Source organism: Hakea prostrata, chromosome 8, assembly GCF_041222555.1.
Source record: "Hakea prostrata isolate BN-2017 chromosome 8, UWA_Hpros_2, whole genome shotgun sequence".
In the NCBI taxonomy this organism is placed as follows: Eukaryota; Viridiplantae; Streptophyta; class Magnoliopsida; order Proteales; family Proteaceae; genus Hakea; species Hakea prostrata.
The window spans coordinates 4,147,294-4,170,609 of NC_142607.1; the positions used below are offsets into that span (position 1 = coordinate 4,147,294).

Genomic DNA, 23,316 nt, shown 5'->3' on the forward strand with positions numbered 1-23,316 from the left:
TGATGGTTGACTAGAGCCATTCTAAAAAGGGAGAAATTATCTCTACTTGGTGAAATAGGTTCTTTTAGAATCAATTACGAACCATTTGCTAGAGATTGTAACAATCCGAATGTACTGCTTGTGGTGAGGCATGAACCACAAATGAAAGGGGAAAACTTGCTGTAGCCTTATTTTAGTAGTATGGTAAGTGTAAGCTATTGTTGTAGGCTTGTTGCTTCACTCAGCAGAATGGTACCGTACTTAACTAATGTGCCAGAAACTCTGCTTATAGCATGGATTGACTAAAACTTTTTAACTTATTCTATGCTAGGCTAGCTCAATTTAAGCACGTACACCACAATGGGCCCCTTAGAGGTATATAATCTTGTATGACACTTGGATTTCTCCTGTTTCAGAAAAATTAGGCCCATTATGAAGGCTGAACTGGATTGAAGGGGTAGGGGTGAAATCATGGGCCAGGCCGCTGGCCCATTCCAATGGACAGAGTCTTCCGGAAAGTGGATAGAGAAAATGATGCAATGCTTGAGTTTCAAGCATCGGAAGGCCCGCCTACCTGTGTACTTTCTTCTTGTTTGTGAGCTTCTTCACTTCTAATACCTTTCTTTTCTCTGTCGATGCTTCTTGTTAGAAGAAAGGCAAAGTGCGAAGCGTTGCAGAAGAAAGGAAAAGAAGTACGCCAGAACAAGATACGAGAAAATGGCGAGCTCCATAGCGAACTTGGAGGATATCCCTTCTGTAGATCTAATGACAGAGCTTCTTCGCCGTATGAAATGCTCTACTAAACCTGACAAACGCCTCATCGTCGTTGGTAATTTTCCCCCTACTTGCGTTCTGCCTTGTTTATTTTGCAATACATCAAATTACATTGATATTGGTGCAAGTTCTACTGTGGAAGGTTGTTTTTATTATGTGTAGAATTTTATTCTAGATACTGTGTTATTCTCTGTGGTGTTTTTTTGGGAGTGGTTGCATTTAGATCTAGTTATGGATGGTAGCTGGATGTGCTTGCTCGAACTCTTACTCTTTGCCTGCTGTCTTGGTGTTCCTTGTTATTCTTTCTGTTTGTGTGCCGTGGTTTCATGTGGTTGACCTTAGGATCAGAAAAATACTCAATTTGGTCTATTAATTTCCTATGGTCAGTCTATTTAAAAAGCAAAACCTGCTGTTTCCTTTACCTATACCTATACCCCTTGGATATTTGTGCTTTGAATGAAATTCCTCTAGGCGTTCTGGTTGAGTGATCTGAGAAACCTTCCTTACTGTATTAAGCACATTTATATTGAATGAGCTCTATGACTTCTCCATTCCAGGCAATGCAGAATTTAGTCTATCATAAGAAAATTTTCTATGTAGCAGTTGTTGTGAAGTTGTTTTGCTGTTGTAATACTATCTTTTTGCTTCCACACAATTACCACTTACCGCTACATTATGCCGGTATTGATGCTGCTATTTGAAGGCCCTGCTTGTGTGAATGATTCAACAAATGCTATGCACACACACACACACACACACAAAATTAACACACACACACACACACACACACACATGTAATGTCCAGATCATTTTGGCTAGACCTTTTACCATGGTAATGTCCAGATCATTTTGGGCCCAAGTTACACCTTGCTCATCCAACCCAGCATGCTGGACGTTTTCTGTGTTATGATTTCTTATTTTTACTAGGTTTGCTTATAGGGATGATTGGAGAGCAGCAAGTTAAGAAACATATGATTTATAGGTGGGATGCCCACAAGGGTGGATTCTCCTGCATTTTGATGTGACAAACACATAATGCCTCTGTGCTGCCAAGATACTGCATCGAAGACTCACCTGCAACCTAGTCACTTTGTCCTTCAAAAGGATGTCTATTAGCAAGCAATGCCATGAACTGAATTGTTATTGATATAACATATCTTTTAGGTGCATGCAATTTCTTTTTTTTTTTTTTTCTTTTTTTTGGGGGGGGGGAGAGGCGGGTTAGCTATCTGACAGCCATTGATCCCTTAACCAGTTAACCATTGCCTTTTCTGCCATCCTTTTTTATTAGTAATCATTTTACATTGTATCTAGGGTTTTATAAGGAATTGATGATTGCATGAGTGCAGTTGCAAGCATATGATTCATCCAATTTACAGTAAATGGGGTGAAATCTCCTAGCTAGGCCTGTCCTTGATCTTTGATGTCAAACTTGATGGTCAATAAGGCTGTGACGCTTGCTATCTTAACCCTCAGGAGAAAAATTGATGCTAGGTACTGGGACATGAATAAGTGACATCATGCATTAGAGCAATATTTTTGTAGTGTCCCTACTATGCTCTGGTATTATGCTCCTCAAATATTCCCTGACTCACTACAAATACTGACAGAAGCTAAAAAACTGCCATAGTTCATTGACCACAAAATGTTTGTATTTATGATTTCTTTAGATATTTGTTATCATTATGTGTCCTCCTCCTTTAAGTGCTCATTTTCCTCTTAATTTTATTTTCTTCCAGCTTTAGTTTTCTGTGAGTTAGCATTGTGATATTTAGATTGTTAAAATTTTTTGTTGGGTTCCAATTTGTAAAAATTATACATATTAGATTAGATGACTTGCAGGTCCACCTGGATCTGGAAAAGGCACTCAGTCACCATTCATTAAAGACGAGTACTGCTTGTGCCATTTGGCCACTGGTGATATGCTGAGAGCTGCTGTTGCTGCTAAAACTCCACTTGGAATCAAGGCTAAAGAGGCTATGGATAAGGTAAAATAACTTTATTCGTTTAAGGATATCTGCATGCATCATCTTCTCTGAGGTTTAGATTGATTAGTGGGTTCTTCTGTAATTGGATATGTCAATGTTTCTCAGGGTCAACTTGTTTCTGATGAGCTAGTTGTTGGGATCATTGATGAAGCGATGAAGAAGCCGTCATGTCAGAAAGGTTTCATTCTTGATGGGTTCCCAAGGACTGTGGTTCAAGCTGAAAAGGTGGATGTTAAATCATTTATATAAGGTTGTCACTAAATCTTAAATTTCTATTCATGAATTTCTTCATGTATACCTCTTGCTTTGTTGCAGCTTGATGAGATGCTTGCAAAGCAAGGAACCAAAATTGATAAGGTACTCAACTTTGCCATTGATGATTCACTATTGGAAGAGAGAATCACTGGTCGCTGGATTCACCCTTCAAGTGGTCGGACTTACCACACAAAATACAATCCCCCAAGAGTTCCTGGTGTTGATGATGTAAGAATTTCTTTTAATGCCATTTATTCCTTATCTTCTTTTGGTTCTCCTATATGGCGTCTTTTTGCTTTAGTGTTTAGTAAGTTGCATGGGAATGTGATAGAAGATGGGCATTGTGTGTATCCTAGTTCAGAGTGGAGAAGCCTTCGGTAGTAAACCCTCCATCAAAAAGTGAAAGGCGGTTCTTGATTTTTATATTACCACTTTAAACAGGAAATGCACAGAGGATCTACTTAGTGTGCTGAGGAATACTGCGAATCCTAATGCACCTGTGAAAGTCCCATACCATGGATTCAGAATTGGATATTGTAATGGTATGACTATGGGGGTGCAATTCTTTGCAGGTTTGGATGCTCAATTGGTGATTCTTGAATCATGAAGAGCTGAAGTTCCAATGCATAAGTTTTGACCTGAATCATTTCTTCCATTAGATTGCAAACCTCACTTTCTCTACCTGAAATCTAGGAAGGGGGAAAAAATCCAGATGGTTACTTCTGACTCTGCAATTACCATATAATTAATTTTCATAATTGATAAAATGGATGTGTATCAGGGCATATCAGATATTATCAAACTAAATGATGTTTGGGTGGAGAGTTGGCTTGTATTTAGACATATGGGATTTTGGATGTCATTTGGCAAATGATAGAGCGTTACAGCTTTCTGGTTTGCTAGAGCAATGATAGTGTTCCGAGTACCTAGAGAAATGGAATTTGGAGAGCTAAAATTGTGTTTAAGAAATAAGAAAGCATTTGGCTTTCCAGCTCACAACTTGTGGTCCTCAGGCAAAGGATATGCTTTCTCCTTTTATTTTTCATGGGTCTAGGAGAGGAAAAAATGGTGATTTTTCTTTTTCTTTTTCACATGAATAGTTTTTGAGCTTTTAAGAATAAAAACTAAATTCTACCATGTTATAAGAGACATAGTTTAAGACCTCCCTATAGTTAATTAGAGAACAATGATGTTCCTAGCATAGCAAGTGAATCACAACAGCTTGTTTCCATGCCAAATGTCATCACAAGTAGATTTGCATTCTCAGGTAGTTCTTTTAGCATTTTACCTGAGTCTTTGGACATTTCTGTGTTTATTAGTAAGCCTTCATTAGTAAGTTTGATTATGCTTATTCACAAAGCTGTATGGTTTATCTCCACTTTCCCTAAGGTCTCTGGGGAGTCTTTGATTCAACGAAAAGATGATACTGCAGAAGTTCTCAGATCAAGGCTGGAGGCATTTCACAGGCAAACTGAACCGGTATGCATGCTATTTTAGCTTCTTTTTTGTTCATTCTTAGAAGAAAACTTCTCTTCTCGTGGATGTAAGTGGGTGAATCACCTGGGGGGAAGTGATTGAATTTCCAGGGAAACTATACTATCTCTTTGAAATTTGTAATGTCATTAAGATCTGTAATACAGACTGGAGCCTGTCTTCACATGCTAAATATTAGTCACTGACGTGTTCAACTGAACATGCCAATTAATCAACACCCAATATATAAATCATATATGATAGTGACCTCTATTTTAGTGGATTCATTACCTTTTGATGGATTAATCCAGAAGTACATTGCACAGGTTTTCTGAGTGGGGCTCAAGTGTGTATGAGATTTTCTCCCCATCTCATCCCCTCCCCTCCCCCTAAAAAAGTGAAGAGAAAAAACTATTTGCGGGTTCAATAATTTAAACTCTTGTATTGTACATTTTCTTATCAGTATCCTGATCACACTTGAGTTGCAGGTCATTGATTATTACATGAAGAAGGGTGTGGTTGCCGACATCCCTGCAGAGAAACCCCCAAAAGAGGTCACTGCTGAAGTTCAGAAGGTGCTTGCCTAATAGAAGCACGGTCCTCTTTTTTATTTTTTCGATTACAAACTTTTTTCATCAACACTGAAATATCCTTATCTCATTTGTATACACATCGTCAGAATGCGTGAGCATAATTTTCTTCTTAACCTGAGTTTGTCTGCAATTCCTGGAGCTGCCACCTGAGTTTATATAGGGATTAAAAAATTTCGAGTTCTGTAATAAAATTGGGAAATCTTAAGTCATTTATTTTTCCTTATCTTGCTTCATGGTTGTTTATGGGTGTAAATTTCCCAGTGACCTCTTCTTGGTTGCTGTTACTCTTGAGGCTTTTTCAATCTTGCTTTGTGATGGTTGTGTGGGTTTACTTTCCTGAACCCCATGAACTATATGCAGAAAGTACCGGTGGCATTACTTCTGAGGCTTTTTTTCTATCTCTTATCCCCATTTTTACGTCTATAGCTTGTTCATGCTCATCTATGTGAAGCGCCAAGCAAGTTTGTGGACCCTCGTGGAAGTTAAGAGTACTTTCTTGGTGCTGGGAACTGAGATTGTCCAGGTATTTCAACTGCTTTAACCAGGGAAACGCCATGGAACTTGCTTCTTGGTGGTGGAACGTCTTGAGAAGATCAACCCACAGCCATGTATTGGGACCACATCCTTCCTTCCCAGTTCTGTGAGTGGGTTTATGATTTGACCTAGTATGGGGGAGATTGTTGAGTTGTCAATAGTTTTTTTCCCCATTTTATGGCTCTTAATTTGATTAAATGAGTTTCATATGATGATAATTTTTTTCTCAAGACAGCCAATGTCTTGTTGTGTTGATTCTTTCCCACATTGGCACAGTGGAATAATTTCTCTCACTAGAAAAAGAAAAGTTGAATGCAATTTTTATGCAAGCTGTAAGGGGAAAAACCCTCCCATCCAACCTGGGAAAGATCTCCTAAGAGCCAATTAATAGAGGTGAAGTATCTGTACATTGTCAATTGGAGAAAGATATTGTTACGAAAACTTTAAAAAAAAATAAAAAATTATCATTATCATTTTACTCTAATGGTAGGAATTCAATAATTCTCTCAACTATCTTATGCCATTAGTGGCAGAAATTATAACTACACGAACAGTGAAAAGAGTCTGGATGTTTAGCAGTGAAGACAGAGTACTGTGCTTCAATCACATCCCCCGACTATAGGCTACACATTTAGAAAGGGGTTTATCTTTGAGTACTAACGAGATAGACTACACGTGGGTCTAGTTTATAGATATGTGGTTGAAAAGTGTAAGGAAAGTATAATTCTTTACCCACGAGGGTAGATGATCCAACTCTCCAGGCAACGCCTCACAAAGGGTGACATCGAGTTTATTGTTTTTTGGCCTTGATTAGTCTGGAATGGACTAGAGCTGAGGCTTTAGAGTAAGCCTAGGCTCCTAGTCTACCATGGAAATAATCACCTTGCTTCGATGTAAAGAGGGAAATCCCATGGGCAAGGGAGTCATTTCCAAGGCAAAGAGACGTTTGTTATGTCTAGGCATGGTCGTCACGTGTAGAATATTACTAGTCAGTGCTCTTAATTGTATTTATATATACTTATAGTAGAATTTAGGGTTTTGGATGTCAAAGGGATTGAGGCATTTTCGTTTTTTCCGCTTTGATTTACGGAGGCAAGGGGAGAAGGGAGAGGGGTAGCCGCTTTTTCTTCTTATGCACTACTTCTTCCTTCTCTAGTTAGGGTTGAGATCCACTTTCTCCTTGTTTTGTTCTCTCACGCACAACCCATATTATTGAGCCTTGGCCATCGATTTTTCGCCGCTTTCATTTTGAGGTGATCTATTTTTGTTTATTTGTCAATTTTAAGGGATTCTAATGGTTTCTTTATTTGTTGTTTTCAAGTAGGTGGGGAAAGGCTACATAGAAAATTTGTTCTCTGCTTGCGGACTTTGCTTGTGCAGAAGCCTTTAGCATTGGATTCGCTTTTCTTGCCTAGGGGGAAGAAAATTATTGGGGTAAGGTTGCATAGAAAAATTGTCCTCCCGATGGACTCTGCTTGTGCAGAACCCTTTAGCACCGAATTTGCTTTTCTTGCGTGGAGGCAAGAAAATTGTTGGGGTAAGGCTATGTAGAAAAATTGTCCTCCCATGGGGGCTCTACTTGTGTAGAAACCTTTAGCATCCCCCAGACTCTACTTGTGCAGAGGCCTTTAGCACCGGATTTGCCTTTCTTGTAATTGGGGGGGGGGGGGGGGGAGGAAAATTGTTGGGGGTAAGGTTGCATGGAAAAATTGTTCTCCTGCCATGGACTCTACTTGTGTAAAAGCCTTGAGCACCAAATTCGCCTTTCTTGTGTGGGGGCAAGAAAATTGTTGGGTAAGGCTACGCAGAAAAATTGTCCTCCCCCTGCAGACTCTGCTTGTGAAGAAGCCTTTAGTCCCCCCTGGCGGACTCTACTTATGCAGAAGCCTTTAACACTAGATTCACCTTTCTTGTATAGGGGGAAGAAAATTGTTGGGGGTAAGGCTGCGTAGAAAAGTTGTGCTCCTACTACAGACTTTGCTTGTACAGAAGCCTTTAGCACTGGAGTCGCCTTTGTTGTGTAATGGAAAAAAACTTGAAGGTGACCATGCAGAAAGAATACATAGAAATTTATGGTATGCTTTTGTTTTCTCTCCATTTAGAATCAATGAACTCTAGTTCATCTTCAAATCTCTAGTACATAATGATGATTGGAGCTTATAAGATCTTAGTGGCCTCTGGATCTCACTACCTACCATGCTCTTACATTTATGATTCTTGATTTTGCTAGAGATTCATTACGAAATCATTAATATTGAAGACTTTGATCGTGTGATATGGAATTTATTTTTTCAGGAAAAATTGGGATTTTGGTCGTATCAAGGATTTCTTTCCTGATCTCGTAGGTATGAGTATTCTTCAAATCTTCATTCAAGGATTTTAATTTTTCCTGGTCTAGGAGGTGCGTGTACTCTTCAATCTCCATTTTCCATTTTGATTATGAAATAATTGAATGTTATAAATATTGTGGTCATTTTCATTTTGCTTCATTTGTATCCATTCTTGGTGAATGCTTGATTTTCATATGCATTAATGTGATAGATTAGTGTACAATTTTCATCGAAATAGCCTCCCAGAAAAAATTGTTGGGGCAAGATGGCATAGGAAAGTTGCGCCCCTGACTCTGGTTGTATAGAAGTTTTTTGCAATAGGTTTGCCATTTTATCAGTGTAACAATTTTCCATACTCCAATTTGAGTTCAGAAGAAGTGGAGAGACCCTGTCTATATGACATAAGATTTAAGTCCAATCTAGATCTAAGTGGCAATCAAATGCATTTTTTTTTTGTGTCTGAGGTTCATCTAGGCCCGTTTGTGTGCACCTTGATTACATCATCAGAGGGAGTTTTATCGCTTGTAAGGGTTGAATCCATAACCTCTCTACTGAGAAGTATGGATCTTACCACTCTACCAACCTTGCATTGATCAACCCAATGCATTTTGCTTTAGGACTGTTCAATGAAGAAAAAAAGACCATTGAATCGAGATCTTGGTCAAAATTTTGACCAAGATCTTGATCCAACAATCATGTTTCTCATTGAACGTGTCTTCTGCATTTATAATGGCACTTCCATGATCAATGATCCTTAATCATTGCTTTGGGTTATTTGGTTTAAACATTGTTTCCGTGATGTTCAATCATTTCAAAGTGGTGACAACATGCATAAATTTTTTGATTTCTTTCCATCAAAAGCATATGAACTGATTCAGACAATATTTTTTGGTTGGAACACTCACTAATTCCAAAAAAATTCCTCTTGGGTTTGTGAAAACTAGCTAGAAACTCAATCTTTGTATCCGACTAATTAGAAAATAATTGCCTGGAACCATCAAACATGTTAGGGTATGGAAACTCGGATTAGGTCTTCAAAACCCATATAGCCATTCAATATGAAGTACTTGTATATCTTTCATATACTAACAATCATATTAACCTTTTCACCAAAAAAGCAACAACAATTTGATGGTCTTGAATAGAAACATGTTCTATTTTCAATGGTGGTGTTTCAATGAATTTTGTTTCTTGACTTGATCAGCCACTTCATCTAACCGTGGAACCAACTCCAGAGGTTCCTCAGATCCATCAAACACATCAGGAAATGTAAACTCAGATTCTTGTGAGGTTTTACCACGACAAATAACAACTGCATTTACCTTACTGTAGACCTCATTTTCCATGTCATCCAATTCTTCACTTGCTTTTAAAGTGCTTGGAATTTGACATTGGCTGACCACCATATTGATCACCATATCAAGATCCAGAGTGGGAGGTGATCAAGGAGCACTGCAAGAACTCCAACAAGAGAAACATTAATCAAGCTAGCAATACTGATTCTCTCTTTCTGTGATTGGGAAGGGCTGAAGAGAAAGAAGAATCTGATACATACTCATCAAATGTTTCAGACTGGTATATGCTGAGCTAAAAAGATGGCTCAATGCTGCAATACTGTAGAAGCATACAAGTTAGGAATATAAATAAGGTTCCTAACTGAATGAGCTAGGTCCTTTACATATACAGCATCAGTAAAGATCACTGATGCACATATGATAGACACAGCTCTTATATTACTAGATTACTGAATTGGACTTCCCCTACTAATTTATGCATAAATCAAGCCAGCTTATCTTCTTCTCTTATAATTGCATCTCTGCTAGTATTTTCTTTGCCATTAAATTACCTAAAGAGAAGTTAGGCTGTAGAATCTGTTACATAAAATATTGAATAACAGTTGTTTTTGGGATGCCAATACATACATTTTGGTCATTGAGAACAATGAACTTGTCAAAAAACTAATTGAAGTACTCTACATGGCTACACTTTGTTAATGAAATACTCTTAAAGAGTAAAGCATCATTTGGCCTAGATCCTACTCCAGCATCAATCCATATCACTAAGAGATCAGCATTTTCTTTTGTTTGAAATACACAGCAAATGCATATGTTAACCATCCACCCAGGTAGAAATCATCCTATATATAGTTTATCTGAGGTAAAATGCCATCTTTTTTCTTTCTTGTGGTGTGGAATGGCGTTTACCAGATCCCACATATCCTGAATCTATTCATAGATAATTAGTCACAGAAACCATGCACATTGAATTTAGCAGTTAGAAGAGATGATAGCTATATGGTTCAATTAAACAAAATACAGTAGTGATGCTCACCTTGTTTAGAGCTAGAAGAATGCTCTCTTGCTTCTTCCTGAAATGCTTTTTTGTATGAAGAGATCAATTAGCCAAAGTTAGAACCACAAAGTAATAAAACATACTAAAAGAGCTAAAAAATCTGGTACCTTCAAGTGTGACCTCTTCATGTGGTCTAATGTTGCGCCTGAGAAGTTAGAAGAGAACAAAAGAGGGTGGTTATAATTCTTAATGAAGAAAATGAGAAAACTTAATACTTCTCAAGGATGTTCAACAGCTTACTTGCTTAAATCCCCCAAGATCTCAATATCAAAAGTATCAAGTTCAAAGCTCCATGGCAATGTGATAGAGAATTTTGAAGCAGACATGGCTTCAATTTATGGGTAGGCTATTCTAGTGACTAAGGACTTGTTTATTCTGGCCAAAATCTCACTGCAGTCATGGTAAAGATAGTCAACTTTCTTCAAGTAAATCCTCACAACACCAAGGAGAAGCTAACCAAGTATTGGGTATGTGCTTGTTAGTTCATATAGCATGATCTTATCTACATAAGATGACCAAAGCAGAAAGCAGAAAATGGAAATTGACGACAGTGATGATCAGATCCAATCAAAGCGTAGAAGGTGTAGATACTTAACTGAGAAACCAACCGCAATTGTAATAGCTTATATGTTTCACATCTTTCCTTTAATAGGCATCCAAGTTCTGGAGTAGACCTTTTTAATGCTTTCAAGATATGTTCAATAGTTCGCTACAAAGTTTTCAACTTCATTGGCACATAATGCTACATCATTAGCCTCTTTTTCTTTCTTTTTTCTTCCAATACTTTGGAAAAAATAACACCAAATGCTAGTTGTTGTTTTTCTTCTTGTATTAAGGACCATTTTTGCTGGGCAGAGCTTCTCACCTTTCTATCCAGGGTAGTTTATTATCCGACCCAAAATTAATATGATATTGTAAATCTATCCAAATATGTATAATCAGATACAGATAAAACTACTCTCCAAATAAAATCCAATACGTCTACATGTATATCTAAATTTGGTTAAGATTCTCATTATTTATCAACTCAAAAATCTAACTTCCAAATTTTACCCAGAAAATTTAATATCCAAATATTTACAAATCCAAGATTTTGAAGTTTTGGTTACCAAAAATTGGATTTGAAAGTTTGTAATTTTTGGTAAGAAGTTTTAATGAGGGAGTTTACTGTTTCCACTTGGCGTACAATACAATCTATCCGTTTTGTACTTTGAGTAATGTTATTTTGTCAGGTTTAGCCTTCATTTCATTCTTTGGAAGTATTAAAATGTTTGATTTCAAACTGTTGCGGGAAGGGTATTATTGTCATTTGAATTTGTCTAAACGGAATTTTCTTGGATTAAAAATTTGGCTCCTTCTGTGTGAGTTCACTGTTTCGCTTTCAGCATTTCATGGCTTCTCCCTCTTTGATTTCTGAACTTCCCTCGTCAAACACTTGTTCCGCTCTCACTGCCAAAAATTCCAAAAGCTCGAGAGTTCTCCTTGAGCTTGAAACAGTTGAAGAAGTAGAAGAAGTAGATGAAGCAGAAGAAACTCTGTTTTCAACTGTTGGAGCCAAAGCTCTAACGGAGAAAGTCGGGAACCGAAAGGGCGAAATGTTCCTCTCAAAAACTCTGTTTTCCAGTAAGGGACCTTTAGGATCCGTATGGGTTGCTGCTTATTGTGAAAAAAGGCTCAGTAAAGCTCAAGTTTCTCTTACCGACATCTCTTCCTCTGTTGGTACTGTCTTCATTTCCCTTTTCTCTCAAGCTTGTTTCTCCCACTGGTTTTTTGTTTTCCTTTTCTGTGTACTGTTTTTTTCAGCCAATTGGGTGTTTTGTAATTACTTCTAAATGTTCATGTGTTGATGGAAGGCATTACTCGCGTTTGGGTATTGCCAGTGTTGAATATTTATCTAGCGGTTGAATTAGCTGATCCCGTTTGGGATTTTACTAGTTATTCTATATAATGGTTTTGTTTTCCTGCTTCGCTTTGGACTACTTTTACAATGTGAGTTTTACTTGTCTGGCTTCATGATTTCTCTCAGTTTTGTGTTTCTGTTCTGTATGCTTAGTGGTTGTATGGCAACGTTCTTGTTTCTTTCTTTTGGAACAGAAGCAGCCAAAATCATGTATGTGTAACCCGGTCCGTGTTTTGTGGTTTTTTTTTTTTTTTGAAATGAACAGGCGCTTTGGCACATTTGAAAAAAAAAAAAAAAATCGTTTCTCTTAACAAGGCATGGGGACATTCTTTTCTTTTGATGTCAAAACATAACCTCCTACTTTGAAACCCTAAAAACTCAAAATTTATTTTCTGTTTCATTTGATTTTTAGTTACAGAAATGAATTTTTTTTTTCTGTGTAACCATTCATGATTTCAGCCCCGAGAAACAGTGAGAAATAATGAAAATGCATAGAAACAAGAAAAACTGTTTCTTACCTAAACAGGAAAACGGAACAGAAATTTTGCCATACAACCCCTTATCTTCTTGGTTTAATTTTCTTCTAAGGTGTGCTATATTTGTATGGATGTGGATACGTGAAACTGAAATGCTTTTTCCTTGGTAGTTATACATAGATGGTTCAGTGAACCAGCTATGTTGAGCATGTGAAAAGGTGGTATGTCTATCAGGTTTTAGATGAATTGGCACAATTGGCTCCAATTGTAAACCCCCCCCCCATTTCCCTTTTCTTTTGTCTCATCGAAATCTTAATGTTTTAGCTCCTCTTGCTTTCCTGATGTCATTATTAATATTTGCTTCATGGTTTTGTTTCCTCTTTCATAACTTTTCTCCATTTCCAATTTACTTATAATCATTTACAGTTTTAACTCAAGTCATGGTTTTAGCTTATTCTAATAACAATTAATTACAATTATAACAGGGACTCAGGGATGAACCCTCCCCCCCCTTACTTCCATCCATCCCCAAACACCCCCCCCATCCAACCCTGCTGAGTCTCCCTCTTCCCTTTCCATCCCCCACAGACTGGAATCCCTCTACGTTTGATCGCTTCCACCTTGGTTGATGGCCACATCACAGCTATCTATCCCGATGGCACCCTCAATGAAGAAGCTTCTCAATGGAGCACGTGTTTAGTTGGTCACTTCATCGGATCTCATCCCCCTTATGACATTGTCAAATCGTCCTTAGACAATAACTGGAAGCCCTCTGCCCCCATGGTGACATTCCTGCTTTCCCATGAATTTTTCCTGATCAAATTCTTAGACTTGGCTGACCTTCACAGGGTTCTTGAAGGTGGTTTGTGGATGGTAGGCAAAAGACTCCTCTTTCTTTGTTTTTTGGATGAATAAAAAAGACTCCTCTTTCTTAGGCAATGGTCCCACAACCTTCAGCTTACCTGAGAAGATCTCTCCTCCCTTTCCCTTTGGGTTGCACTGCCTGGACTTCCATTCCACTTCTGGTGTATGGATGGCCTGAGTATCATCAGTCCAGCAATAGGCTCCCCACACTTCACTGATGTCGGGACAATGATGAAAGATAGGTTTGCCTATGCCCGCCTATGCATTAAGTTGTCCGCTGAAACCCCTCTTCCTTCCTCCATCCTCATCAAGGAGGAGTATGGGGTATGTTTCAAGCAAGAGGTTCACTTTGAGTGGAAACCCCCTCACTGCCTTTCCTGCAAAGCCTTTGGTCACTGCCCCTGTGCGTTGATCATCAGCCTGACAAACTCTGATTTTCCCTCGGATTTGTGCCCTAATGATGATCATCAGAGAAGCTCATGCAACGTCAACCTCCCCTCTTGATGCCGCCGCACTGCAGCTACACCCTCTGTTGTCCCTGGTTCCTCCGGCCAAATCGATGTTGGCTTGTATCAGTTCCAAGCCTTAACCTCTGATCCCAATATTGAACTTTTGTCTGTCTCTAGCCTTGCTTCTTCTCTTGTCTCAGCCTTGCTGGATTCCGGCCTGCCGCCTCCTGCAACTCTTTTGTCGTTGCTTTCAGTCGCGTCATCAGAGGCGGCAGCCCTACCTGCCCTCCTCTCTGCCCCCCTTTCCCTTTTCAGCTTTCTTCCGCTGGGGGCATCCCCAGCCCCTGTTTTCTCCCCATCCTCTGCTCCTTTCCCTTTTGGTTGTTCCCCTGTTGTCCTTCCTTGCTTGCGACTCCATTCCCATAGGTCATTGGCTGTCGTTGACTTTGCTGCTTCCTCACTGCTGGCCTTGCAGACCTTTGATCCTCCTGCTGCGTCAAATGCCTTGCGGATTGGCAACCGTACTCCTTGCACCCCCTCCATCGTTGCTCAACCCTCTGTTGCTGCTTCTCTACGTAGGGTCGACAACAGATCGTTTTCAACTTCTTCAAATCCCTCCTTTCCATGGTGGTCCCAAACCCACCCCACCTCCCCGTCTTGATTTTTCTTATTTGTGGCCCATCGGCCGATTGGGGCCAGCCCTCTCCTCCCAATTGCCCTAAACCTCTTGGCCCTTCCAACTCCCCCTCTTATCTCCCTTCTCTCTCTGGGCCAATGGGCCCTTTCCTTAATCTTTTGGCCCACCCCTTCTAATAGTTGCTCTTCCATGCCCAGGATGGGCCATGCCCATTTCTCACCCCCCCCCCAGCTGCGTCACCCTTGGCCCAGCCTTTCCTTCTCCCCATCTCTTACCCTCCCTTGACCTTGTTTGGACATTTCTCCTTGCATTTCCAAGCTTGAGGATTCTTCCTATTCAGACACCCCCTCCCTCCTCTCTAGGATCGTAGGCATAGTAACCGGCCTACCAGAGGTCATCACGATCTTGACAAGGACTTCGTCGTGGAGCTCCCCTATTCAAGGAAGAAGAAGAAGAAAAAGTGAAACCACTAATTTCACTCTTGGTGTTTGTCACTATCTTTTGGCCTAGGGTTCTTATTTTTCTTTCTTAATTCCCTATGTTGTCTTGCTTTGGGCCTTAGCCCTTGTTCTTTGTCTCTCTCCCTCCCCTCCTTTTTCCTTCTCCATTTGGTTAATGAATTTTTTTCAATCATCCCCCCCAAAAAAAAAAAAAATAAATAAGAATTATAACATTTTTTGCGTTATGCAACCAATATACTCTGGATGGAAAGGTGAGGAGCCCTGCTCAGCAGAACTTATCCTTAATACACACCCAAAAAAAAAAAAAAAAAAAAGAGCAAAAAACTGCCAGTTGGTGTTATTTTTTCCTAAATTTGGAAAGAAGTAGCTAGTTATGTAGCATTATGTGCCTATGAAGTTGAAAATGTTGTAGTGAACTTTTTAACATATCTTGAAGCAAAAAAAGGTCTACTTAGGGACTTGAATGCCTATTAAAGGAAAGATGTAAAACATATGAGCTATAACAATTGTGGTTGCTTTCTTAGTTAAGTATTTACACCTTCTGTGCTTTGTTGGATTTGATCACCACCGCTCATCAATTCCCGTTTCCTGCTTTCTGCTTTTGTCATCTCATGCAGATAAGATCATGCTATACAGAGTAACAATCTCATACAGAGTACTTGGTTACCTTCTCCTTGGTGTAGTGAGGATTTACGCGAAGAAAGTTGACTCTCTGTACCATGACTGCGATAAGATTTTGGCCAGAACAAACAAATGCTTAGTCACCAAAAGAGCCTATCCACAAATTGAAGCCATGTCTGCTCCAAATCTCTGTATCTCGTTGCCAGAGAGCTTTGAACTTGATAATTTTGATATTGAGATCCCAAAAGATGTAAGCAGGTAAGTTGTTGAACATCTTTGAGAGGAAGTTTTCTCATTTTCTTCATTAAGAATTATAACCAAACTTCTCTGTTCTTCTGACTTCTCAGGCGCAACATTAGACCACATGAAGAGATCACACTTGAAGGTACCAGATTTTTTAGCTCTTTTAATATATTTTATTACTTTGTGGTTCTAATTTGGGTATTTGATTTCTTCGTACAAAAAAAAAAAAAAAGCATTGGAGGAAGAAGCAAGGGAATATTTTTCTCTAAACAAGGTAAGCGTCTCTACTGTATTTTGTTGAATTGAACTATATAGCTATCTTCTATTTTAACTTCTAAATTCTATGTGATTTCTGTAGCTTATCTATGAATAGAATCATCACCTAGGATATGTGGACCTGGTAAATGCGGTCCCCCACCACCCAAAAAAAAAAACATGGCAATTTTACCTTAGACGGACTATATATTGGATGCTTTTACCTGAGTCGATGGCTAAGATATGCATTTGGTGTGTTTTTCGAATGCTAAAAAATGCCAATCTTTTTGAGTGACCTCGATTGATGCTTGAGTAGGATTTAGGCCACATGCTGTTTTGCTTTTTTAGGGTAATTCATTAAACATAGCCATGTATAGGATTTTAACTAGTTTTTTGACAAGCTTATTGTTCTCAAGGACCAAAATGTATGTTTTGGCATCCCAAAAACACATGTTATTCAATATTTTATGTAACAGATTCTGCAGTCTTAACTTTTCTTTGGCTAAATTAATGGCAAAGAAAATACTAGAGAGGAAAATATAAGAGAAAAAGGTAAGCGGACTTGATTTATGCACAAATTAGTAGGGGAAGTCTGATTTCAATAATCCGGTAATATAAGAGCTGTCTAGCATATGTGCATCAGTGATCTTTACTGATGCCGTATGTAAAGGACCTCATTCAGTTAAGGACCTTATTTATATTCTTAACTTGTATGCTTCTGCAGTATCACAGCATTGAACCATCTTTTCAGCTCAGCATGTACCAGGCTGAAACATTTGATGAGTATGTATCAGATTCTTCTTTCTCTTGAACCTTTCCCAATCACAGGAAGAAAGAATCCTTATTGCTTGACTAATATTTCTTGTTGGTGTTCTTGCAGTGCTCCTTCACCTCCCATTTCTGATCTTGATTTTGTGGTCAATATGGTGGTCAGCCAATGTCAAATTCCAAGCACTTTGGAAGCAAGCAAAGAATTAGATGACATGGAAAATGAGTTCTATGGGGAGGACCATGCAGTTGTGATTTGTCCTGGTGAAACTTCACAAGAATCTGAGTTTCCATGTCCTGTCGTGTTTGATGGATCTGAGGAACCTCTGGAGCTGGTTCCACTGTTAGATGAAGTGGGTGATGATCAAGTGAAGAGGAGAAAGTTCATTGAAATGCCATCATTGGAGATAGATCATGTTTCTGCTGAAGACCGTCAACTTGTTATTGCATCTGATGGAACCGAACGTGAACCTAAATTTCCATGTGCTTTTGGTTAGTATGATTTGTTTTTTTCTTTTTCTGGTGAAAAGGTTAATATGATTGTTAGTATGTGAAAGATGTACACGTACTCCATATTGAATGGACATGTGGTTTTTGAAGACTTAATCCAAGTTTCCGTACCTTGACATGTTTGATGGTTCTAAACAATTACCTTTTAAATAGTATGATGCTGTGATTGTTAGTTGGGATATGCCCCTAGTTATTCTTGTAAACCTAACTAGTTTCCACAAACTCAAAAGGAGAATTTGTTGGAATCACATCCAAAAATGTATTGTGTGTGAATCAGTTATTCATATGTTTGATGGAATGAAATCACAAAATTTATGCTGTCACCACTTTGAAATGATTAAGATCATGGAAACATGTTCAAACAAATGATCCAAAGCAACGATTAAGGATAATGGATCATGGAAGTGCCATTGTCAGTGGTCTCAACAGTTGGATCAAAATGCAGAGTCAAAATAAGTTCAGAGCAAGACAAAGAAAGGGGCTTATAGATGGCTTAATAAATGAGGTGCCTAGGGATTTATTTTCAGCTTATATTAGGGTAGATTTGTCCTAGCAGTGGTATTGTATTGTACTGTACTAGTCCTATTCTACATTATATAAAGCCTAGGCTTTTCTCAATTGACAGGCAATCATGTCCAAAGTCACAACTCACAAGTCATAACATGGTGTCAAGAGGTCAAGTGTTTGATTCTTGGGAAGTACATTGGAAGAGTTCCCTTGACATTTCCTCTCCCTCAATGCTGTCTGAGCTGCATGTGCAGTGGCCAAAGGACCTTGGCTTGCACATGTAGGGAGTGTTGATGTATGCCTTGATTTTACTCTTCACTGACAGTATCTAGGGGAAACAAGCGAACACAGTGTAAGGTTAGATTTACCGTATGGGCAGTACTATACTTTTCTATCATAAAAAGAGCCTAGGCTTCTATCAAATGACAAGTCATCAGTCTCCAAATCACAGCACAACTTTGAGAGAGTTATCCATGAACTTTGTGGTGTTCTTGAAAGCAGTCTGTATTCTCTAAAATCTCATTGTTCTATTGCTTCTAGATGTACTATATCCTAGCTATCAGAATATATCTCCATAGGAAACTTGAAGAAGCAGTCACTCAGAGAAGATTGAGGATCTGAAGAGGAAAAACCATAGTTAAAATGGAAAAATCTAAGGGAATGCCAGCAGGTTATCTCTTTTGGATGCATTCTTTTATGGGGGACAAGTCATGGGAGGATACTTGGAATCAGGATCATGGGAAAGTACCTCTTGATCATTCTACAAACTTAAAACCCCATTGGAGTTCCTTCTATGTAGTTGCAAGTCGCAATTTATGCTATCACTAATCCTTTGTGTACCTTGGTGTTACTAACCTGTCGACACTTCTTTCATTTGATCCCAGTATGGTAATCCATGCAATTGTAGAAACTTCATATGTTTGACCTTATGCGCCTGCTTAAAGCCCTGATGATTAATCAATCTTGGGTTACTTTATGGAAGACAAGTCACCAGAGTTTCTTCCCTATAACATGTCACAGCTATTCATCATCATAAAGGCTGGATTCCCGATAAGAGCCTTAAATTTTGGTTCTGCCAAGCAGTGCCAGTTTCTTTTTCTCAGCAAATGAGTTGGGTAGCTGATTTAGGTTTGCCAAGTTATATACTAGTGGTAAACCCAGTTTCCAGTCTGATGCTTCTAGAATTTTTCTGAATGATTTATCTGTAAGTAAGTTGATCTTTTATTAACATAGCAACTTTTAATGCAGGATCTGCTACACCTGCTCAGAAGGAGCAAGTTCGGGTATCAAGGAAGAGAAAACTTGTTTGTGATGATTCCACAACCTTGCCTGGCTTGTGAGTGATGGTTACTTAACTTACACATTTTCCTTGATCTGGATGACAATTAAGTACCTGTAGATTGAAGAACAATTGACTTGCCTGGTTTGGTAATATTATTTTTGCACAGGGAATTAAGGAAAAGATCAAATGACTCCACTGACTTAGTAACTCAACGGAGGAAAGTTCTCCATACTGCTTTAGATGTCTGGAGAGCCAGCATAAAATCCAGGATTCAGCAGGATTTCATGGATCCTCTGCTTGTTGGTAAGTTGCCCCTATATTTCGTCTTGATAAATGTATCTTTTTTATACTAAACTAGGCGTTAACTCATCAGGTGTTTCATCGGAGCTCAAGCTCTTCAACAAAAGGTATGCTAGTGCTGACAGACCAGCTGAAGTTGCAGCAAGCCCCAGTCTTTCAGTAGAGTTAGCATTGGAAACAGCCCATAAATCTTCAGAACAAGAAGGAGCTGTTATTCAGGAAAATGCTAACATTGGCAGACCAGCTGAAGTTGCAGCAAGTGCCAGTCTTTCAGCAGAGTGCTGTAAATCTTCAGAACAAAGAGGAGCCAGCTTTCAGGAAAATGCTAACACTGACGAACTAGCTGAAGTTGCAGTATGCCCCAGTCATTCAAAGGAGTTAACATTTGAAACAGCCTATCAACCTTCAGAACAAAGAGCCATCTTCCAGGAAGATTTCAATGATGCATCAGCACCAGATAATCCTGTTGAGGTTCCTGATACCCCGATGACTCCAGCTGCCAATGTAGAAAAAGAGCTTTCTGCATTTGTGACAGAGGATCTAATAAATGAGGTAAAATTACAAGTTAGTTGACATAGGATATTGATATCTATGGCTAGGCTTAAGTAAGCATGCAAGCGACATATTCTCTACCCACCAAATGAGGTCTGTGTCCCCAGCATGTAGCATATTTTTCACTGGATGTAGTGTGTCCATCTTTTCAAGATTTCCAACTCATTCTGAGTGCCAACTAAAATATTAAAACAGGATGTTTTTAACTTGGTTATTGTTTTTTAACTTTCAGTGGCATTCCTCAAAAAAAAAAAAAAAAAAAAAAAAAAAAAAAACTTGCAATGGCACGGACCATTATTTTTTCAGAAACACATTTCCTTATGTTGCTGTCTCTTATTTTCCTGCAGAATTTCAGCCCTCATGAAGAAGATAACCAGGACATGGGTGAGTATGCTTCCATATACTCCTAGTTGGTCATATTTTCAGAAAAAAATTTGAGATAATACAGCTGAGGGGAAAGAAGGCTGGTTGGTCCTGCAGCCACTGTGTCAGCAGCTGAGCCATGGCAACAAGCACATTGGCATTGACCAGCAAGGGTGGGATGGTTTTTTCATGTGCATCTGACCGAGCAGCCTTCTCTCTCCCTACTGTTGATTTTTTCTTCATGATATATTCTCATTAGCTTGATTTAAAATGCAGATGGGTGGACAGAGAGGACCAGGTAGGATGGATGGAGCTTCTTTGATACATTCTTTTGTGCTAGTGGTTTCAGGGTCATTCCTGTAGGAGACTGTTGAAAATATGAATTTCTTGTATGCAGGGCAGCAGCAAGGTATCTACATATAAACTTCCTAAATCAAAAGGAGCAGAAAGATGAGGAAGGTCTTAGTTTGGACAGTGTTTTAAAAGGGAAAACAAGATCAGGAAGCGCTAGATTATTCTATGAGATACTGGTAAGACAAATCGCTTGCAATCTAGTTAAGCCTGATACATATGCAGAAAAAATGAGTTCTTGTTGAGCTTTCAATTTATGGTTGAAGGCATTTATGCATCAAATAACTGACAATCAATGTGATAAAAAGGATCTACACTTCTATCTCACCGTTTTTTCTTCAATGAAGCAAGGTCTGTCTAATTTCCAGAGGGATCAGAAGTGAAATCTCACTACTGAATCCTTGGTGATTATAATCAAGTATTAATCCATCAAAAATTTAATTGCAGGTATTGAAGAGTAAAGGTTTTGTGGATGTGAAACAAAGTAATCCTTATGATCATATTCTTGTGCTGAAAACTCCTCAACTGGGAGAAGTATGATTTAGCAGACTAAGCATTAGACATGAAAAATGTACAGTCAATTCCTGTGCTGGTGCCCAGAAACTTTCTTGGACAGCAAGCTGGATTTAATACCCCTTATTGAGGCTGGGTTGATTGAGAAGAGGCATAAATCGCAATGCATCGATGTATCATGCCATGTTTGTCAGTATATATATATTTTTTATGGGTAAGTTCACTGAACATGCTGCGTCAGATGCACCTACTAACATGGATTTTTTCTCTGCATTCTTTATAGATGAGAAAAAAAGATTATGTGTAGGTTTCTTACGCCGCATGGTCAGAGATACTTCACCCTTCTTTTATAGATTTCTGTAATTCTTTTTTCTTGTTTGGGCTGTTGTCTGTTGTTATGTACATTCAAGGTCATCCTTCTCATTTTCATTAATCTTGTTCTTCCAAAGGATGAGAAACAGGGAAGTTGTTGGCTTCAAACTAATTTTATCTTCTCTTAATACATTAGGTTTTTGTTTGTTTGTTTATTGATGCAACTGAAGAGTTTTTTTTTTCTCAATTACAGGCATGTTTACTTATAGCCAAAATAAAGCAAGAAGTTAATGTCTCTTGCTTTGTAAAAGCTCCATTTTGCTACAAGGGAAGTGAAGGGAAAGATTTGCTTTTCCTATAAAATGCGTTTCACTCTTTCAAGAAACATGTGCATTTTCCTTGTAATCAAACACCAAAAAGATTGTTTCTCTTGTAAAATTTATTTCAACTGAAAATATGATATCTTCCTGAAAACTCTAGGGAGTTAAAACTACGGATTGTTTGCATGCCTGAAACTAGTCTGTACTTCGGCCACTTTTTTATTTCAAACAAATTTTGTCCACTTTTAGGCACTTATTTGATTTGTGAGATGAATGGATTCTTCAATAATTTTCTAATTTTGAGTTATGCGGTGAGTTAAAGTGCAGAGTGTGTTCAATAAATTTTTTTTCTTTTCTCAATTTCATGTTACTGGTCAGTTGACACTGTTGGAGTAGGAAGTCTTCCCATACTGTGGTGATGGGGCCTTAGTGGTTTGACTGATGCTATTTTTTACTATAGTCTCACCTTTTATGGGTTGTGCGTTAAATGTGCAACACTAAGTTATGTATGGCTATGACCTCCCCGAGTGACTGAGGTCAAAATCTCAATCATTCATTTTGTATTTTTTTTTTTACCAGGTAAGGTATTTATGAAAAAGTTAAAAAAAAAAAAAAAAAAAAGCAAATTGGGTGGTCGAGATTTCACCCTTAACCATCCGTTCCATTTGACCTATAAGCAGTTCAATGTTATGCCTTAATTGCACAACACTGAAGTTCCATCCACCTTTTACTGTATACTACAACACTCAATTGAAAATATCTTTTTGTAGGAGAATCAAATGATTAATTGAAAATATCTTTTTGTAGAAGAATCAAATGATTAAATCTAATTCATTCGTAAAAGTCAAATAAACATAGAATGAAAATGCGAATTCTGTGAAATTTAGGCATTGGGAAAGTTTTGAATAGACTTAATATTTCAATAAACAAAATGAGCAAAAACTAAATTTGGGTTTTCAAAATCAATTAATTAAAGTAATGGGTTTTTTTTTGTTTTTGTTTTTATCTTCTTTGAACCTTTTTATCCCAAAACTAAACACAGTGAAAGGAAAAATCACTATTCCTTCTTATCCTTTGGACATTTTCATCCCCATATTCTTTATGCTTATGCTCAATTTTAACTGTAAAAATATAAAAAAGGTGAAAAATCACTATTCTAATTTTTGTTTTCCCCAACACTATTTTGGTTAGTTTTATAAATTGAAATTCAGCTTTAACTAGTTTGTTAATTAAAATATTAAGTGACTAGTTTTGTAAAAAAAAACTCATAGGTAGCGTAATTTTTCCATTTTCCACCTGAAAAACTAGGTTTAGTTCACTTCCCCAATCTAATTAGCATATCAATCCCCACACA

At 38.2% G+C, this 23,316-nt stretch overlaps 2 protein-coding genes across 2 annotated transcripts; both read left to right on the forward strand.

The window, feature by feature from the left end:
- Positions 1-543: 543 nt before the first annotated feature.
- LOC149006375 (adenylate kinase 4-like) lies at positions 544-5,466 on the forward strand. Its single transcript, XM_089166611.1, has 6 exons — positions 544-808; positions 2,596-2,741; positions 2,847-2,966; positions 3,057-3,224; positions 4,386-4,475; positions 4,958-5,466. Exons 1-6 carry the CDS (start codon positions 697-699, stop codon positions 5,054-5,056), a joined length of 735 nt encoding a protein of 244 aa, XP_089022737.1. The 5' UTR covers positions 544-696; the 3' UTR covers positions 5,057-5,466.
- Positions 5,467-11,649: 6,183 nt separating this feature from the next.
- On the forward strand, positions 11,650-21,830 carry LOC149006376 (sister chromatid cohesion 1 protein 2-like). Its single transcript, XM_089167269.1, has 13 exons — positions 11,650-11,997; positions 15,683-15,944; positions 16,034-16,071; positions 16,163-16,203; positions 16,909-16,967; positions 17,065-17,444; positions 19,218-19,305; positions 19,418-19,554; positions 19,625-20,103; positions 20,451-20,487; positions 20,743-20,764; positions 20,864-20,996; positions 21,265-21,830. The coding sequence occupies exons 1-13, from the start codon at positions 11,670-11,672 to the stop codon at positions 21,355-21,357; spliced, it is 2,097 nt and encodes a 698-aa protein (XP_089023395.1). The 5' UTR covers positions 11,650-11,669; the 3' UTR covers positions 21,358-21,830.
- Positions 21,831-23,316: the final 1,486 nt, after the last annotated feature.